Source organism: Canis aureus, chromosome 17 (genome assembly GCF_053574225.1).
Source record: "Canis aureus isolate CA01 chromosome 17, VMU_Caureus_v.1.0, whole genome shotgun sequence".
NCBI lineage: Eukaryota > Metazoa > Chordata > Mammalia > Carnivora > Canidae > Canis > Canis aureus.
The window spans coordinates 54,904,846-54,925,026 of NC_135627.1; the positions used below are offsets into that span (position 1 = coordinate 54,904,846).

At 48.6% G+C, this 20,181-nt stretch overlaps 1 protein-coding gene and 1 long non-coding RNA gene across 3 annotated transcripts in view; one reads left to right on the forward strand and one right to left on the reverse strand.

Annotated features, from left to right (window-relative positions):
* Positions 1–15,365, reverse strand: LOC144288022 (uncharacterized). Its single transcript, XR_013355976.1, has 3 exons — positions 14,954–15,365; positions 8,419–8,984; positions 1–3,477 (listed from the first exon to the last, which is right to left on the reverse strand). It is a non-coding gene; the product is annotated as an uncharacterized LOC144288022 (long non-coding RNA).
* Positions 7,798–20,181, forward strand: part of SERP2 (stress associated endoplasmic reticulum protein family member 2) — a 21,083-nt gene continuing 8,699 nt past the window's right edge. Inside the window, exons 1-2 of one of the 2 annotated variants that reach the window (XM_077855591.1) lie at positions 7,798–8,196; positions 12,392–12,464. In XM_077855591.1, coding sequence (XP_077711717.1) covers positions 8,113–8,196; positions 12,392–12,464 — 157 coding nt within the window. In that variant the 5' untranslated portion in view covers positions 7,798–8,112. The remainder of the gene's footprint in view (positions 8,197–12,391; positions 12,465–20,181) is intronic. The other variant, XM_077855592.1, reaches the window with a different exon arrangement.

A 20,181-nucleotide genomic window follows, 5' to 3' on the forward strand; every position in this document is an offset into this window, starting at 1 on the left:
TTAAAAATGGTAATTTAACTTTTAATTTAGATCAAAGAAAAACAACAAAGGCAATTAAATGAGGATTTACATTGTCATCCTTCTTAGACTCCAGGGTCACACAACTCAGAATATGTACCTGTTCTGTGCACCTAACAACACAAGCTGATGTGCACTCTGAATGAATGAAATACAAACTCGACGAAACACTGAATATTTACTGTGATCACTATCCAAACCCCCCAAATCTTCTCAGTCTCCCATTATCTTTTCACTTAATACCCACTGAATACCTCGCATTTGCCATAATGACAGCCTCTGGGAATATCACGCTGAACATCCATGGTCTATGCCACCAAGGGGCTAACAGTTTAGGAAAAACAATTTCTGCGCAATAAGGATTGTTTATAAATGTAAGTCCTCTTTCTCCAAATTGTTTAGAGCATTATACTAAATATAGATATATCTTGCTACAAATAATGAAGCTGAGGAAACAGAGCAATATTATCATTTTTAAAGATGTAAGTCTGTCGATAATTCACCATTACCGTCTTTAAATCCAGAAATGGTCAAGAATATTGCCTCTCTGTCCATTTTCTCCTCTAGTCTCTGTTGGGATTCACAGACCATGGAAAGGACTAACCTTGATGAAAGAGCCAGCAAAGCTCATTAACTACTTAGTAGACAAATTCATGACCTTGGGCTCATTAACATAGCGCTCAATCTAACTAGTAAATATAAAGAAACAAAAAGAAGCAACACTATTTACTCAGGGTTGTTTGCCCAATGCAACTAAGAAATAATAGACTGAACGAGCTCATATACATTATGGAAGGAGCATACATTGACACAACTTCTCTGGAGGATAATTTGGCAATATCCATCACAGATTTATGTGCGTAACCTTAGGTCCAGTAATCACACTTCTAGGAAGTTCTCCAACAAACACATGTGTGCATATTTACAAAAACACATATACAAGGTTGTTTATTGATTCATAGTGGAAAAAAAAAACCTAGAAACAATCTAAATATTCATCAATAAAGGGTTGGTTAAATCAATCATTATATACCCACACAGTGGAACACCGTGCAACCATTTAAGATTGTAATCAATCTTGATATAATGATGTAGCTCAACCTCCAGAATACACTATCAAGTGAAAAAAAAACAAACACAAGGTACAGATCATATTGAAAAAAAAATGGACTATTTGGGATTTTTAAGGAGGGATTAAAAGGATTTTGTAAATAGCTTCTTTAAATATACTATACATGAATAAGCATACACACATGTATATATAAAATGCTCTATGCATGCGTGCTCGAATTTGCGTAGAAAGACACGAAGGGGTTCCTTTGAACTTAAAGTCAGAGGCAAAAAAGACCAACTCTTCTCTATATGCCTTTGATATGGTAATACTTGAATTTCTTTTTTTCAGATTTAAAAATAATTAAAAAGAAAAACAGGACCCAGAAATATTGTCCACAGGTTCTGTCTCTCACTTCAAGGGCTTCTCGCATTCATCCTGAGTTACCGCATTTATTAGTGTTTAAGAACCTCAAGAGGGGGGCACTTGATGGGATAAGCACTGGGTGTTATGCTATATGTTGGCAAATTAAACTCCAATAAAAAGAAATTAAAAAAAAAAAAAAGAACCTCAAGAAGACTCCAAACCACCTGAAGGCGGGTACTGTGGTTCATCATCTTGACTCTCCTTGGGCAAGTTACTTAACTTCCGTAGACCTGTTGCCTTAATGGTGTAGGTAAAAGCGGCAGCTGCCATTTATTATGTGATCACCACGGATCCAGCCTCTGTGCTCAGTGCTTTTTTTAAACATTTTTTTTTATCATCTCATCTCAAAACAATCACATCTAATAAACACTCTTGCTCTTCCCATTTTGCAGATTAGAAAAGATGCATATTAAAAAAAAAAAAAAAAAAAAAAAGAGGCCCATCACTAAAGTACGAAGTGGAGGGCCCAGGATTGTTTGCTCCCAGGGTCCACATCCTCACAGGGTTGTGTAAGAAGTGAGAAAGCGTAAGGAAGGTACTTGGCAGTCTGGCTCTTTAGGAAGCACATAGGAAATGTTAGATATTATCAGTGATGTCATTTCTTCCCTGCCAGGAAACTCTTCCACCCATTAAGAACATGCATCCAGTTGAACTGAAACAAGGTGACTCTGTCCTGGAAGCACTGGAATCTTAGCGGGGGCACAGTCATGAGTGATGCACAGCCATAGCGGGAGCTGAGACATGTGGAAGAGCCTCACGTCTCTGCAGCCACGAGGGGACGGCCATGGGGAGTCATCAGGGAGAGAACTGTATGCAGCAGGGCAGGTGTTTTCCCCTTGGGATACGAAGGTTTTGCTGCAATTGATAACAGACATGGCCAGCCGATTACAGAGCGGAGATGGGTAATCACATCTTGCATTTGGAGGCTTAATCTGATCACCTCTGGGGTCAAGGAATGACAGTCATCAGAATGGTTAAAGTCTGCTTGTGCCACCCCTGATGGGCCGAAGTTCAAGCCTTGGAGGTCCAAAATGGAATTTATCATGCACAAGTGTGCATGCATGCGTGCTTGCGTGTGTGTGTGTGTGTGATTTATTTTTGTGTACGTATAAGCTGCTCCAAAGCTTGGCCCTGTCACCCTGGCTCCCTCTTAAGTTTACCTGGTAAACGTTTCTCTTGAGAAAATGGAAAGCCAAGAGGCCTCAATTTTGCTTTCAGTTCTGCTACAGTTTTCCTTGCAATTCCTGGGCTTGAGCTCACTTGTGAAATTGGGGCCGTCTCCCACTGTTTACTTCTTTGTCTCCGCCACACAACTGAGAGCTCCCTGAAGGCAGAAGCCTTCTATCAACCATTGAATTCTCAGTGTCTAAAATAGTGTCTGGCCTACAGTAGACACTCAATAAACACCGAACAAATGACTCTTGAGCTTCCTTCCAGTGACAATGTGGCATGATTCCATGAAATCATAATCAAGTGCATTGAGTTGATTCCAAGGCATGCAGCAGATAACACTGGCTGTCAGTTCTCTTTTTATTTTTCTCTGCTTCCTATTGAGACACCTTCACGAACATTTGCACCAGAATATAACATGTACGAAAGGAGATGATGTTGAAATCTGCCCAATTTTTCTCTTCTCTGCCAGTACTGGAAATGGTTTGGATGAAGGAGAAACAAAGTCTTAATTTGAAGTGTTGGTGATTTGCTGGTTTTATGTAAGCAGTTGTGTCTGCCAATCATCCCCATTCATACTCGAGAACTGGCTGCCCACACTTGTCACCAAGGCCTCTAGACTCAGTTCCCCTTGGTGAGGAAGGACCTCTGGCTAACAGTGTCTGAAGGCTTCAAGTGACATGACAATCATTCCAGATTTGGAAGGGGAAATGACCAAGCCAAAACTTTCTGGTTTTTGTTGTTGTTGTTGTTGTTGTTCATTTTCATGCACATGAGTCAGTGTTATTGGATGTAAACAACACAAAGAACCTCTGGTCAATGGAAGCAGAAGAGGAGTCTAAGAATTTCAGGTACCACAAAATCAGTGGGTTTCACCCCCACTCCACCGCCACCACCCTCTCCACTGCTGAATGCTGCTTGCCTCTTGGGTACCCCACTACCAGGGTGAACAGTACCTTATCCTTTTGTTTTTGTTCTTTTTGTTCAAAATTCAAAGCCCCAAACGGAGAATATGATTGGCCAAGCTGGGCCATACCTCCCAGCCAAATACAGGCACACCTCAGAGATACTACAGGTTTGGGTTCCAGACTCCTACATTAAAATGAGTATCACAATAAAGTGAATCAAATAAGGTTTTTTGTTTCCCAGGGCACAGAAAAGTTATGTTTACACTGTACAGTAGTCTATTAAGTGTGCAATAGCATTACAACTAAAAAAAAGTACATACCTTACTTTAAAAATACTTTATTGTTAAAAAATGCTAACCATCATGTGAGCTTTCAGTGAGTTGTACACAGTGATCACAGATCACTGTAACAGATAAAATAATGGAAGAGTTTGACCATTTGCGAGAATTGCCAAACTGCGACGCAGGGACGTGAAATAAGCAACTGCTGTTGGAAAGATGGCACCCATAGACTTGCTGGACGCCGGGTGCCCACAAATCTTCAACTTGTTAAAAAAATCATAATATTTTCAAAGCATGAGAGAACAAAGCACAATAAGATATGCCATATCTGTCCCATTGGGCTTCTATATTGGGAAAGAAGGTCCTAACTTGCATGCAGTCGGGGAGTCCCCCAAAGAGAAAAGAGATTTGCATGCTGGTCAGCCACAGAAAAATGACAGATGTGCACTACTTCACAAGTCAAGTGTAGCATCTGTACACTTTGATAATACATCATTTATAAAGGTGTGTGAAACCTAGAGTCTACAGCCGCAAACCTAGTACCCTAAGTGGGGCAGACTCATGATTAATGTAGGGAGGGCTGGTTAGGATTCTTGCTCTAAAGGTCGAAAAAATTACTGGCCAAAATTAAATTTTAATCATTTAGCAGTTTCCTGCTACGTTACCCAGGGCCATTTTAGAAGTTGTGGTTGAGCACCGCATGCTACCGGCATGTTATAAAATTCCTGCTGCCAGCACGAAATAACCCAAGGGAACTTTTAACTCTTGATCAAGTTTCCATTCCTCTCCTAGGTCTCCCACCTCAAAAAAACAAATAATAAAATAAATAAAATAAATAAAATAAAATAAAATAATAAAATAAAATAAAATAATAAAAATAAAAATAAAAAAATAAAAATAAAAATAAAAATAAAAAAATAAAAATAAAAATAAAAATAAAAATAAAAATAAAAATAAAAATAAAAATAAAAAAACAAGACAACCCAGGGCCTTGCTCCTTCTTAACCTTGTGGTTACTCCGGAACTCTGGGGACACACCTTCAGACCTTGGCCCCAGCTTCCCTGCAGAAAAGCCTCTGGGACCAGCCAGCTCAACCTCTAGTTCAGGTCCAGCCGAAGGCTGAGGAGAGGCAGGGACAGAATCCAAGGGGGAAGGGAAAAGCTTTCCTAGCAAATAATGCTGATGCTCAGGGGCCATAAAGAGGACTGAGATCCACAGAGGAGCAGGCCTGAGTACGGTGGAAGTCACAGCAGGTTGGCTCCCCCCAAATCAGGAGCAATCTCTCCACCCAGGACCTTGAAAAGGTGCAGCAAGGTCCCGCCCCGCAATCTCTTGCACACATTTACTTGCACAAGTACATAAAGGCAGGTGGGCAGGGATGTGCACAGTGCAGGCAAACACTCACATCGGAAGTGACTGTCTAGCAATAATCCAGTACATTCCATATAATCATGTTGAGGGATAGTATGCATGTACGAAAAATAGAAATGATTTATAAGTAGACGTGATAACACTGTCAATAAACTGAGAGAGAAGAGTAAGTGGCCGCACGGTTTGTCTAGTACGATTCTGTTTGTTTTTAAAAAGGAAATACGCAGGCGGGTGTATGAATGAATAAAAAATGCTGGAAGGGTAACCTAGGACCCGTGGGAATTAGTGAGAGAGAGAGACAGAGAAAAAAAAACAAAACAAAACCTTCAGTTTTTACTGTATATATCCGATTTCTGTTGGCAGGTTGACTCTGAGCGTGCAGGCTACACATAAATTAAAACGAATACATTTTAAATGATGTAGAAGCAAAGCATGGCAAGAAAAAGGAGCAAAATTAGCCTCCACCAAGCAGGAATCAGGGGCCAAGAAGGAATTTTTTTCCCCCAAACAAGGGGCTCACCTAAGGCTGTGGGAAGGCAGGCTTCTCAGTTAAGAACGGGTTTCAGGGGGGATCCCTGGGTGGCTCAGTAGTTTAGCACTTGCTTTTGGCCCCAGGGTGTAATCCTGGAGTCCGGGGATGGAGTCCCATGTGGGGCTCCCTGCATGGAGCCTGCCTCTCCCTCTCTCTGTGTCTCATGAATAAATAAATAAAATCTTAAAAAAAAAAAAAAAAAAGGATGGTTTTCAGCTTATAGGCCCAAAGGACAAACATCTCTGTCTGTAGCTTTTCCTTACTGTCCCTCAGAGCCAGGTGTGTCCTCAACTCAGGGGGGAACTCACCCTCTACATCCTCCCCAGGCAGGTGCCTCAGGGAGAGGCACTTTCTGGGCCTGGGACCCTGGCAAGGCTCAGTGGACAGCCGGGGGGCGGGGGTGGCCCTCTCTCACGCGGCCCCACCAACAGAGCCCATCGTGACAAAGAGCGCGGGTCTTTTAAAAATGGGCCTGCTTTGGGGGATCCCTGGGGGGCTCAGCGGTTTAGCGCCCGCCTTTGGCCCAGGGCGTGATCCTGGAGTCCTGGGATCGAGTCCCACGTCGGGCTCCCTGCATGGAGCCTGCTTCTCCCTCTGCCTGTGTCTCTGCCTCTCTCTCTCTATGTCTATCATAAATAAATAAATAAATAAATAAATAAATAAATAAATAAATAAATAAATATTTTTTAAAAAAGGGGGGGGGGGCCTGCTTGGTTTGTAGGCCTGTGGAAGGGTGGTGATGTTGGTGGGAACTACAGTGGAAACTTAACTGACTTTAGAAGAAGTAATGACCCGGACTTTACTAAATGAGGCTTTATGGCAGCCCCTTCTGGGCCACCTAGGGCAGCCCCCAAGCCCTCTGTGTGGGAGCTTGGATGACAGGCTGCAGGAGGAGGGGGAGGATGGCAGGGACCCTCTATCCAAGCAGGGCCCTACCGTGCCCTCAGGGAAGGCCTGGGGCGCAGGGCCCCAAGCAGGTTCCCCCACCACAGCCCACCCTCCAGACCTTGCAGGCCGTTCCCCCCCACCCCGTTCTCCACTCTTCTGAGCTGCTGAGAGCTAACCTCAAGTCTTGGGGCGCAAGGAAAAGTGAAGGACTCAACGCCCCTCCCCGCCCCCCCACCCCCGCCCCGGAAGCAGGCAATCTGCGGGCCCCAACACTAGTGCCAGTGAGTCACCCACACTCTAGCTGTCATCCCTGCGGTGCCAGGAACCTCCCAGTCCAGGTCCCTCGGGCTAAGGGTGGCGGGAGGAGCTCCAACCGCCCCGCGGGCGGGGCCAAAGGCGCCCAGGCCCCCCCAGCCCCCACACCTGTCTGCGCCACACCTGCCGCCTGCCCGCTGCCATTCCCCCTGTGGCCCCTCGGCCTCCAGGGCAAGGCCACCCGCCCAAGTCCAGCCTCGCGCCCACTGAGCCCCACCCTCGCGTTGTTCCCGCGCTTTCGGCAGCGCTCGACCAAGGTCCTGCGGGGAAGGGGCTCCCGGCGCAGGACCCCGTGCCCAGACCCCTGCCCCGGGGTTCTCGGGACTGTCCCCGACAGCAAGGGCCCGGCCTCGTCCCCGCTCTGCTTTGTCCTTTGAGGACCCCCCCACGCCCGCCCCCGTGCTGCCCCCCCACCGCCCCCTGATCGATCCCCACCTGGCAGGGCCCCCGCCCGCCCCCGTGCAGCCCGCCCCCTCCCGGTCATCCCAACCCGGCAGGGGGTCCCAGGTGCTGCCCCCTCCCCGCCTCCCTCCCCATCCCCACCCGGCGGGGCCCCGCGTGCTGCCCCCTCCCTCCTCCCCGCCCGGCAGGTACCCCCCTCCCCGCCCCCTCCTCCACCCCCACCGTGCTGCCCCCCTCCCCACCCCCCTCCGCGATCCCCACCGGGCAGGGCCCTTCCCCCGTACTACCCCGCCCCCTCCCCTCCCCTCCCCCATCCCCACCCCGCAGGTGCCCCCCGTGCTGCCCCCTCCCCTCCCGCTCCTCCCCGCCCCGCCCCCTCCCCCTCCCCCTCCCCACCCGGCAGGTCCCCCCTCCCCTCCCCTCCCCTCCACTCCCCCCCCCCCCCCCCGGCCGGGCCCCCGCGCTGCGCTCCCGCCGCCCAGGTTGGGGCGGCCGCGCTGGTTAGGTAGCAGGGGGGACCGGAAGGATGGCGAGGAAGCAGCGGAGGGTTTCCTGAGATGAGAGATTACTTCCGTCCGGGCTCTGGCCTCTCGGGAGCCGGCTCGCGGGGGGCTGGAGCGGGGTGCGCGGGGCTCGGGGGCCGCGCCTGCCACCTGCAGCGCCCGCGGCCGCCCTGTCGCTGTCCCCGCCGCCGGGTCGCGGTCGCGGTCGCGGTCGCGGGGGCTCGTGCCGGGGGCTAGCGCCCAGCCATGGTGGCCAAGCAGCGCATCCGGATGGCCAACGAGAAGCACAGCAAAAACATCACCCAGAGGGGGAACGTAGCCAAGACCCTGGTAAGGCGGGGGCGGGCGGGGCTCGTCGCGGCTCCCCCGGGCGCCCAGGGCGGGTGGGGCCGGGAGCGGCAGAGACAGCCCCGGGAGGGAGTGGGCCTTTGTCTCCGCGGAGCCCGAGAGGCCCATCCTCAGGGAGCAGTGAACCCCACTGCGGGGGGTTGACCCCCTTGACCCTTGGGTGCACGCACGCTTGCATGAATGCTGGGGAACGGAGGCCCTTACCATCACCCGGTCCGGCCGATCCCGGCGCCCCACCCTGGGCACCCCCCGCGGCGGGCTTTTCTCGGCAGCCCCTTGTAAGGGCTTGTGCAAGTCCGAGGGAAGCGGGGTTCAGAGCCCCGTCTTCCCTCCATCCTGCTTTCTCTCCTTTGCCTCCTCTCCCGTGAGGCCTCTCCCCACTGGGCTCCAGTTGAAATGCGGCCCTACTCTTGTTCTCCATCCTGAGGGTAGGATCCAGAACTTTGGAGATTAGATTAAGGCTTTTATAACTGGACTTGAAAGTAAAACCTGGGCCTCTGCACAGGGGGTTTCTTCTAGAGTGTCTTCAAGAGAAAATGCCAGGCCGCCGATTTGGGACATTCAGAGGCATGCCTGGGACCAGTTGTCGGGCAGTGTTGGTCTCCAAGCCTATGAGCCAAGGCGCCTGGAATCTATTATCCTAGACACTTAAGCGAAGTCCAGATGAAGCTTGGGGTTTGGCTGGAAGAGCTTGCAGAGCTGATGAGGCAATTCCTTTTAGCTCAGTAACTGAGCAAAACGCTACAGCTCCGATCATCACAGCAGGATTCCTACAAAACCAAGCAGAGAGACCTTAGGATCAAACTCTAGGATCTACCCAGAGCTTCATACACAGCTCCAGATTTAAGTTACAATGGAAATTCCCCCCCCACACACACACACACCCCGGGTGTTAGATCATTTAGTGGTGACTGAGCAGTAAAATGCTACTATGCCACTGAATCCGAACCACTTTTCACATAGATCTATTTTCCCTATTTGGTTTTGCTCAGAAAAACAAACCTTGCTGTCCAAACTGACCTTGAAAAAAAAAATAAATTTTAATTGATGTTAAAGCACTCAGGGTTTTATGTCCCTGGGAGATCGCTTCGTCCTAGATATACAGACTAGCTGATGTGCTGGAAATCTCTAGTTGTGTGGTTTTTTTTAATGAACTGAGAAACTAAAGAACTAAGAAAATGATTAGCTGAACTCAGGTGACAAGTATAGGCCTGCAAAAGTAACAACACGGGAACCGATTTGGGGAGCCGATGTATCCATTAGGCTCTGTAGACTCAGTGTGGGCCGCCTCTGGCTTCTCAAGGCCATTAGAAGACCGTTGAGATCTGGGGGAAAGAAAAAGTTACTGTCTTCAAAATAAGGAAACTTAAAAATTGGGGGGAAATGTTTAGCTATCTAAAACATGGACTTAACGCCATTGGAACTCAACTCAACTTTCGGAGCTCCATTCATACTTGTTTAATCTATGATGAGTGAATATAAATAGGTTCTGCTATACCATGGAGTGGGCCCTTCCAAAGTGCCTGGCACCTATGAAGGTGTTCACACGGCCCTACTACATTCGTAATGAAAGTTTCCCAAACCAAGCCACAGTCTATGTTGATCTTCAGTTGGTTAGAAGACCTCTTTGGGTAACTTTATCGTAAACGGACCAGCGTCCAAAAAGATAAATGAAGTTCTCTTTCAAAAAGAAATACTTTAAACCCTAAATCTCATTTCCCTAATCACAGGTCAAACACAATTATACTTTGAAAGAAGTAACTTACAAGGGTGACTTGTTCCAGGATGACACTGGGGACCTGTGAACAGAGTCTAACTGAAAATTCAGAATAATCCTTCCTAAATAAACCCCTTCAGTTGTATGCAGATCCTTCAGAATTTCATCAGTTAACAGCTACGAAGTGAATGATACTCTCCCAGGTAGCAGATAAATCCAAGAAAGAAGGAAATAGAATAATCATTTTGTGATTATATAGTAGTAACTTCTCCAGAACGAAGGGGGATTCAAATTTCAGAGTTCTGAGTTACCCTGCTGGTGTATAATCATGGGGAAAGCCAGCCCCCGACGTTCTGAAGCCGCCAGAAGTAGCAAACTTCTGTTTGAGATGAACCATGTCATTTGCAGGATTCTATTGCTTTTCCTTCCTTTGCCAGCCATAGATTCAGGCTTAGGTGAATTGCCCCAGTGGGACTGAGCTGGGTACTGCTTGCAAAAAAGAGGATCTCCAAGCTCTCAGAAAAGGACACATTGCTGTCGTTGAGCTCTGAGAGTCCTCCAGTAACATTGATTTATTGGCAAATGTCATCAAATACATTATTTGTGTTTTGTAGCCCAAGCTCTGCGTGTTGACAATCTGTGTTTTCCTGCAAAGGAACAATAATGGACTCCGTTTGGTATCCGCATTGGACCAGTAATTCATTTACGGGCTCCTAAATTCACTTGTTGGCTTTGCTTGAGACAGAGCTAAATGAACTTTTTATATAGCATTAGTGGGATGACAGCCACAGAACTGGTTTCTGGTCAACTATGACAGATTGGTAGGGCATTAATGTAAGAGGGTGGAGAGGGCTAAGTGCCACGCTCTGTTCAGGTAACTTTAGTTAATATCACTGTTATTTACCTGATCTGACCTTGATCTGGTGTTAAGTGCTTGTCAAGGCCAGAGAATTGAGGGGTTTTAATCTTTAGAGTCTACCTGCCAGTAGCACTTTCATCTGTACTTCTCCAGTAAGAGGGTGATAGGGATAACCCTACCACCAATTAGGAAGTATTTATATATATACAAAAAAAGTTCTTATGCTTATTCATTTTCCGATGAGCACTTATTGAGCACCTCCTGTGTGTACATCCTGTACCAGCCATTGCTGTACATTGATTCAGGAAAGCGACATAGTGCCTGCCCTCGTGAGCCGATGGTCTGGCCGAGAGACAGACAGTAAACACGTAATCCTGAGAATAAACAGATACGAACTCTAAGACATGCTGTCAAGAAAAAGCCGGTGGCGATAGATAGGTGGTCAGTGGACCCACTTGAGGTAGAAGACAGGACGCTCTCTCAGAATGTAACGGGCAAGCCGAGAACCAAAGAATTGTGGCCCCATCTGTGAGACAACCAGTTCCCTAATTTACCTTGGGGATAGCCTCTTTTTGGCTCACACACAGGAAGAAATGGGAGTGAGTTCTTTATTTTTTTCACTCTGATTTTTACCCTTTTTATTTGAGAAACTCACCACTGATGCCCCCCCCCTCAAAAGATAGTCCTTCCATGGATCGATTTGATTTTAAGGTCCAGGCCCCACCTGCAAAGAGACCTAGGCTGTGGATGGTCATTCTTATTATGCCTGTGCTGTTGGTTTGAGGGGGGCAGGAGGTACACAGGGCCAGGTTCATGTGGGCACAGTAGTGCCCTTCTGCTCCCCAGGGAATGTAGAGATTTCCCCAAAGCATAAGCTTCACTGAGGTTCAGGAGCTTTGTTACAAAATGCTGCTTCCTTGGCAGAGCCACTCACGGTCGCCATGCCGCTTCTGTCGTTCCAAGGATTTCCATGGCATCCACTTCTCGACTTTTTTGGGAGGGAAGGGGGGGCACATAGAAGGTTTTGAGAAAATGGCTGTTCTGTGACCTTACTTGGAATCCACAGGTTCAGGAATTAAAGATGACTCTATCAGTGGAAAACACCCTGGCTCTCTAAGGGGGCAGTCCTAAATCCCAGCCCCTGCTCAAGCTACCAGACTTGGGGTGTCTCTTTCCCAACTAGAAGTGGGGAGATGATAATACGCCTTGCACAGAGCTGTGGGTGGTGGAAATAGGGGCTGGAGATTGCCCAGGGGAGAGCCTGGCATAGAGTGTGCCTTTGACAAATGGAGTAGTGTCATTTGGGGCTCCCAAATCACTGTATTGGTTTGTGTATTTGTACCCCCATCCATCCCCAGAATGTTTAAGCCCACCAAGTTCACTGCATTACAGGAGTAGAAATAAGGTTATTGATGAGCCTGTTCACACCTCTGTGGACCCATTACAGTTGGCTTTCTTCAGCTACTTCTGCCCACTGGGCATTAAGACGGGATCTGTCTCCCTCACCGTGGCGTCCCCAGCCGTTAGTAGCGTCTAGCAGTACCCCACAAACGTTTCCTGAATCAATGAACCTAATCTTACTTTCCCCCATTCCCTTTCAGAGGCCACAAGAAGAGAAATATCCTGTGGGACCATGGCTGTTGGCACTGTTTGTTTTTGTTGTCTGTGGCTCAGGTATGGGTTTTTCGCTGACCTCACGGGCCCATGTTCTGCTCTGTTCTTCAGAAACACATTTCATAAGTAAATAGACAGAAAAAAAAATATTGGTCTGGGATTCAAGTTAATCACTGCCTGAAGCCTTCATCTCGGTGGGTTTTGAACCAGTCTCTAGGCCGGCAGAGCAAATATGAGTAGGGACAGAATTGATATACTATCAAATCATAATCGTAAGATGATTACACGGAGCAATTAAGTCGGCTGTACACACTTGAGAGTTCAGTTAAACCTTTGTGTGAAAACGTGGCCTAAAAAGGGCAGTTAGAACAGAGCGGAGCACCTGTCTGCCCAAGATAGCTCCAGATTCCGGAGAAAGGGAGAGGCTTTCTGCCCTACAAGGAAATGAGAACTAGGGAGAACTGGGCCTTTGACCTGTGCCTCTTACTGTAAGTTCAGAGAGCTTTGCTTATACTCACGTGCAAACACACACACACACACACACACACATACACGGGAGGCTTGAGCATGGGATCATGCAGTTGTTTCTAGTTGAATTCTGTTATTAGGAGTCTTGTAATCCCCAATCCCCGAGATTGGGTCTCTGCAATAGTGGTCAGTGGGGAGAAACGAGGTCATTTCTAGCGGGACAGGCCTTCCGAGGCTCCCGAGATCTCTCACGTACAGAAACAAAACTGTACCCCGTTCCCAAGGATGCAGCTCAATAGGAATCTTTTACCCATTACGGGGATCTCTTATCTTTAGCAGATGTTATCTAACCTCTGCTAGAATACTTCTGAGGGTGGGGGGCTCACTTCTTCAAAATACCTACCCCGTTTCTGTATGGCCCTAATTCTGCTAGAGACATCTCCCCTCTTTTGAACGACACTGTGCTGTCTTCTCAGTAGTTCAGGGGTGAACTCCTAACACCACAAGGCATGGACTCGCTCTCTTCTGAACATCTTGAATCTTCGGCTCTCTCAAAGATGAGTTTAAACTCTGCCAACTAAACTCCTTCCCTACCTCTCTCAACCTCGCCTCATAAGATGTGGTTTCTAGACCCCCCCTCTTCTGGATGCACTTCATGACTTTCTTGAAATTTATAGCATTTGCAGCTGCAGAAGTCTAGAAATGGTGTGACTGCTCCAGAGGCAGTAGGATTGTCACTGACTGACCTTCATCCTGTCACTCTGTTTCTATTAATATGACCCGAGCTTCAGTTTATTTTCAACAGTCACAGCACATCCGAGACTCACATCGAGCTGATGACCAGCTCAGCACCACCAGGCTCTTCTTTACATAAATGTCCTGCAAGCTTCAGAGATGCATCTCCACACCTCCGCCCCCACCCCAGTCCCAAGTTGTCCCTTATCCCCATCACACATTGTCTTGTTTTATTCATGGCCCTCATCAACATATGACATTATTTAGTTCGCTTACTTACTATCCATTTTCCACCCCTGGGACATAAGCTCAGGGGAGGCAGTGTTTAGTCATCCACTAAGTGTGTACATTCTTGTAAGTATTTAGCACGTTGTGAGTGCTCGGTGTGGTTGGTTGGATGGATCCGTGGATGTGTGGATGGATGAATAAAGCCAGATGTGGCCCATACTGTAGATATCCAGTTGACTTTCTTGGAGATCTAACATAAAGCTTCATGAATATTTCTATTAAAATTTTACTGTTGGTTGTCAGTTGTCTTTCTACAAGGGTAGCCACGAAGTCTAGAAACGTAAAAGAATATACATAATAAATGGCTTGCCGATACCACATTGCAATGCGCAATACGGTCAGTGACATGACGTGATATGCTCAGGGTCTCCCCCCATTAGCCGTGCATGGCTCAGGGCACTGTACACGATTACAAGGAGTATGGCCTGCAGAGTCTTCCGTTACGCATTGCCTCAGACGATCTGTCTCTGATTTTCAGCCAAAAACAGAACAAACAAACGTATGCCTTTAGCATGCCCCCAACACACACACACACACACACACACACAAATCAGGAAAAATAAATCCACATAAAAAAATAATCTGCATTCTCAGGCTTTATGGCCAGCCTGTAGATTGTTAGGTCTTGAACCTTGAGCCTTTTATCTAATCATCCTCCTCCGCCAGCTTTACAGTCTCTGAAAGCGCATAACTCCTCCGAGTCACTAGGAAAGTCTAGACTCTGAGAAGCCTCCGGAACGCCATTAGGGACAACTCCCTTCAGGCTGACCTTGAACGTCTCAGCAAGACGCCTGCAAACAGTCACCAGGTCTCGGGGGTCCCCTGTGTGCCTGGCGCTGTCCCAAGCGTTGGAAATGCAAACCCCTTGAGAAGCCTGCAGGCCCTGAGGGAGGCAGATAAGGAGGCTGGCAGTTGCACGTGGGGGGAGAGTTCCATGATAGCAGCGTGCCCAGGGTGCTTGGTGGGCGCGGATAAGGGATTGTCTCAGGCTCTTTGGGCCCGTGTGACAAAATCCCACAGACCAGGCGGCTTATGAACAGCAGCAATGTATCGCTTACAGTTCTGGAAGCTGGAAGTCAGATCAGGGTACCGCATGGTCCGGTGAGGGCCCTCTTCCCGGTCCCAGACTTTTCCTGGTAGCCTTACATCGCAGGGGGGGTAAGGAGATCTGTGGGGTGTCTTTTACAAGAGCACTAATGCCGGGCACCTGGTGGCTCAATCCGCTAGGTGTCGGCCTTCAGCTCAGGTCATGATCCCGGGGATCCTGGGATCGAGTCTCCCATCGGGCTCAGCAGGGAGTCAGCTCCTCCTCTTGCCCTTCCCCCCTGCTCATGATCTCTCTCTCTCTCAAATAAATCAAAGCATCTTTTTAAAAAATAAAATAGTTAGGGCAGCCCAGGTGGCTTGGTGGTTTAGCGCCACCTTCGGCCCAGAGTATGATCTTGGAGAATCGGGTTCGAGTGCCATGTTGGGCTTCCTGCATGGAGCCTGCTTCTCCCTCTGCCTGTGTCTCTGCCTCTCTCTCTCTCTCTCTCTTTCTCATGAATAAATAAAATCTTTATAAAAAAAATAAATAAAATAGTTAAAAGCACCGATCCCTCTCATGAGGCCTCCACCCCCATGACCTTACCACCTCCCAAAGCCCCTGCCTTCTACTGCCGCACTGGATGTTAGGATTCCAACAAGTGAATACAGGAGAACACACATGATCAGACTAGGGCAGGGACTTCCAAATCGTACAGGGCAGAGGAGAAAGTTCCCAGAGGAGGTGCCATTTGCACTGAGTTTTGAAGGACAAACCACCAGACAAAGGGAAGGTCATTCCACAGGAGGGAATGCCAGGTGACAAGGCTCCTAGGCTTGAAATCTGCTATATGCAGGGCTCAAGAATGGCCAAAGCCCTATTGAGGCATCCGTGAGCCCAGTCATCCTGCAGCCAGGGTTGTCAGGAACCTAATAGATACAGAGCCACTGTTTTCTTATTTTTGGCATCAAGATACACACTAAACAGCCCCCACCCAAACCCCAGTCTGCATCGTTAGGTAGCACAGAGGGCGGGTTCAGTCAATAAAGTCTCAAACCTGTGTTGGTTCTCAATGCCCATCCTTTTCAAAGGGCTTCTTAAAAACCTTCTCGAAATTGCATTTTAATTATAATCTTGCCAGGCTCTTGGTCTATATAGTAGGAACCGTGTCTCTTCCCACCAACCACCCCCCCGCCCCGAGTAAATTGGGACATCTGCTGACACCAATCTTTTGGAGCCCTCCCAGCCTCCATGCATTTTTTTTTCCCAGGGATTAACTACATTGGCTCTGTTATCCTTCCTGGGGGTTTGTCCAGGGGCCTGGGACGGGCGCTTGCAGGGCCTGGAGATGCAGACTCAAAGTGGCAGATAGGACACCGCGATTAGGGACATGTCACACCGTCTGCCTTCAGGTCCCTTGCTCTTCCGGGGATGGTGCTTTAGGTCTTCCTCTGTTCCTTTTACAGTGAGGCTAGTTAGGAGTTGGGTCATCTCACTTTCTCTGTGTTCTGTTAACATGCTACCGTGATCCCTAGATAATGGGCTTCATCTCTTTTTTAATCATAACTAAAAATAATCCACTACCACCTTTCTCTCTCTCTCTCTCTCTCTTTTTTTTTTTTTTTTTTTTTGCAAGCCTCTCTCAAGCCGGGCACTGTTCTCACAAAAATGTGTCACTCTTCTCAACTTGTCCTTGGTACTGTGCCCTTCCTTCTATCTTTGTACGTGTTCTTTGCTATCCAAACATGTCATGAAAAAAAAAAAAAAAACCACAGTAACTCCTTTAGATCTGTCCCTGTTGCCACCTCCCTGGGATTAGTCACGATTCAGCTCATCGTACGGAGCCTCCTGTCCCTCCCGAGCTTTTCCTTCGGAAGGTTGCAAGGCCAGTGTCTTCTCTGCCTGTAAAAGAATGGGATTTTCTCAGGTCCTCTGCTTCGTGCCCCAAGCCTCCCTGGTGCTGGGTGATCGAAGCTCCTGGTCACAGTGAGTGAGTCCACGTGGCTGGAGATTCATAGTTTGTATGTTTTTATACAGACAGGAAAGCTATGGAATCTTCCAAGATTGATGAAGGTGTTGATCCTGGACTTGATGCTCTTGAAAGACTCGCTCTCCTTACCCCACTCTGTTAACCCACTTTTCTCGTGATGCTTGGTTAGGCAAAGTGCTCTTTTTAGAAACTTTTTTTTTTTTTTTAATTGAAGTTCGATTTGCCAACATGTAGTATAACATCTTTTTAGAAACAGAGTCCGTGGGCCTGGGATGGAGACACACGGAGTACAGGCAAGTTATAAGGAATGTGCATCTTACCTGTTTTCTTAGCTCGATTATGGGAAAGGATTAAGGCTGGGAACACATTGGCGTTGAAGTATATGCGCTCACTTACTGGTCACCCTTACTCCCGTGTGTGTGCAAAAGCGAGTTAACAAACCTCCAGGAGGTCACCGGACCCCTTAACCACGGGGAGCCATGTGTCGCAGCTTGACCCCTTGCTTCCCGGCCCCTTTGCAGGCCTTCCTCATTCTCCGCACATGCCTTTCATGCCTGTGGGGCTGATAAGAGCCAGATAGTGAGAAAGGAGGGAGAGGAATCAGGGCAGTGGTGAGGGCACAGAGCACAGGCACCCAGGGACCCCGGCGCAGACATGCACCCAGAGAATGCTCACCCCCTCCCCAGGAAATCAGATAAGGGCGCCAGACCCCCGGGGGCTGCGCTGAGGTCCAGCCCAGGCACACAGTCGTAGCCCTCACCACGTGGCCCTGTTGAGACACAGTTGGGGGAGCTGCCCAAACACACCCCTCTTCAGAGCAAGTAGATTTTTACTCTCCATGGTTGCAAAAGGGCTCTTGGGCAAGACACTTCTTTGAAACCTGACCAATTGGCCATAAGAGGATAAGAGGTTAAGAGGCCTCGGAGAGGGGGAGGGCTCTGGAATGTGCCAGATGTAGGTTCAAAGCCTAGAGTGGCCATCAGCTGGACAACCTTGGATGCATTATTGACTCTATCGATTTCCTTACTGATCGAAGAGGGATCCCGGGGGCCCCTCCCCAGCCTCCCCTGGCACTGAGTGACTCCAGGGACATCGGTGCTGGTCCCCAGCAAGCTTGAAAGCTGCAGCTTCCGACACCGTGGCCCTCGTGGAGAGCAGTGGCTCTGCAGCTGGGGCTCGTGTGCCGTGGGGGGCTCGGCTTCCTTTTGCCTTTCCTCCTTCCAGGCTCAGCCACTCGCGTCGCTCTTGATCTTTCAAAAAGCCAGAGGCCCTGCCTCTCCGAGGATGGGTGTCAGCAATGTAAATGATAACCCTCTGGGTGCACGAGACTATTTTCCGATGATAAAGCAGCAAAATCTTTCAGACCTCCCCACCCAGGACAAAGGAAGCACCCACGTGCAGACTAGAATTAACCAATAGGGGCTTGTACTTTAAGTTGAATAACAGAAATGGAACGTGAAGCTGCATTTCCTTAAGGCAACCTGACCACACCACTGTTTGGCTGCAGAAGTTTTCTTTGCGAGATACAAGGGCTTTGGGAACAGTGTGTTCTTTTGAGACATGGTATCACCCGGATAGGACATGGATAGGACATCTCGGGGCCACACCGTTCTTTGTGTCATTTGCTCTATTGTTATTCATAGTATATACATTCTGTCCAAAACCCAAAACCTGTTTCTCAGAAAGCCTGTTATAGTCTCCCCAGATGCGTATTCCAAGTAGACCAGAAACTTTTCTTTTCTTTTTTTTTTTTTTTTTTTAAGATTTTATTTACTTATTCCTGAGAGACACAGGCAGAGGGAGAAGCAGGCTCCCTGCGGGGAGCCCGATGTGGGACTCGAACCCAGGATCCAAGGGTCACGCCCTGGGCCGAAGGCCGACGCTCAACCGCTCAATTGCTGAGCCCCCCAGGTCCCCCCCCACACCCAAGGCCAGAAACTTTTCTCGTTCAAGTCTTGGCCTGGGACTTGGCAGGTGGCGTTTGTCCTTCCATGATTTCCAAAGGACCCCAGGTACACGCAGAAGCCCAAAGGATGCTCAGAGGCTTTGCTGTGTTTTTCTCTCTCTTCTTTATAAAAACATTATCTTCCATTTCTGCGGGCAGTGGGGCCTCTTTCCAGATAAGCAGCCCACCCTGGCCGTCCAGGTCCCCTCTGGAGCCCGCCTCCTTGAGAACCTGCCGTAGCTCCCGAGCACTGCTTGTTTTTATCTTGAGACTCAGAGACAAGCGCGCCCCGGAATGTGTGTCTGAGGAGATGCCGTCGCCCAGATAGGCCCGCTACTATCTCTGGAAGCCACTTGCCATCCCCAGGCAGTGCCCCAGACCGGCAGTGAAGCCAGTCATTGCAGGGGGGACCCCAGAGCCCTGGGTTTTCCTCTCCCCTTTGCCCTCAGCAATTTTAAGAACTTTCCTGGGAAGGATTGTGAGGCCTGAGCCAGGCTCTGGGGTTGGGTGGGGGGGGAGGTATCTGCTGCAGTTGACTCCTAACATCCGCCACAGCAGGGTCCCAAGCTCATCTTTGCCACCCGTGGCCCAGCCTTTTCCTAATGTTAGTGCCACAGGTTGACAGGACAACCGTCTTCAGCCTCTTCGGCTTTCCCCTGAGACTAGAACTAGTCCAGGCCTCCTGGACTCCTTGAAATTAGGTCTTGTCCTTAAACGTGTTGGCTGTTCTAGACAGTTCCGTTGGGCAGTGAGCATATCCACCTGTCTCGTACCCCGTGGCAGTCCTTCCCCTTTCCCAGCCCCAGTGGGCAACTGGAGACAGAGGGCCCCAGTCGGAGGCCGCGCTCTTTGCAACAGGGCCTCACCCTTCTGGGCCTCACCCTCAGGTCCTCAGGGACACTTCCACTGGGGTTCATGGAGTGCTCACTTGGTGCCATGACCCCTTGGTTTCCAGAGGGAAACTCTTACATGCCAGCCACAGCCCGGTCCCTCCCTCAGACTGTCTCTCCCTCACAGATTCCTGATTTCAATTTTCTTCCTCTCGCTGTGGCCAAGCCTGACTCTCCTTTCCTAAATTAGAGATGATGCGAATTGCAATGGCTACCGAGGCCTGGGTCTTCTCGAAACAAGGTGAGCTTGCATCCCCCATCAAAGGGAAACCCCTCGGGTAATAGGATTAACCAATGCCTGTTATTTCCTTCAGATTTTTCTCTATTTCCCAGTTTTGTCAGTGAGCATATATTACTTCTATCACCAGAAAAAAAAAATGAAGTGTATTTGAAGAAGGAAACATCTAGACTAGTGCATTTTCACCTTAAAAAAAAAA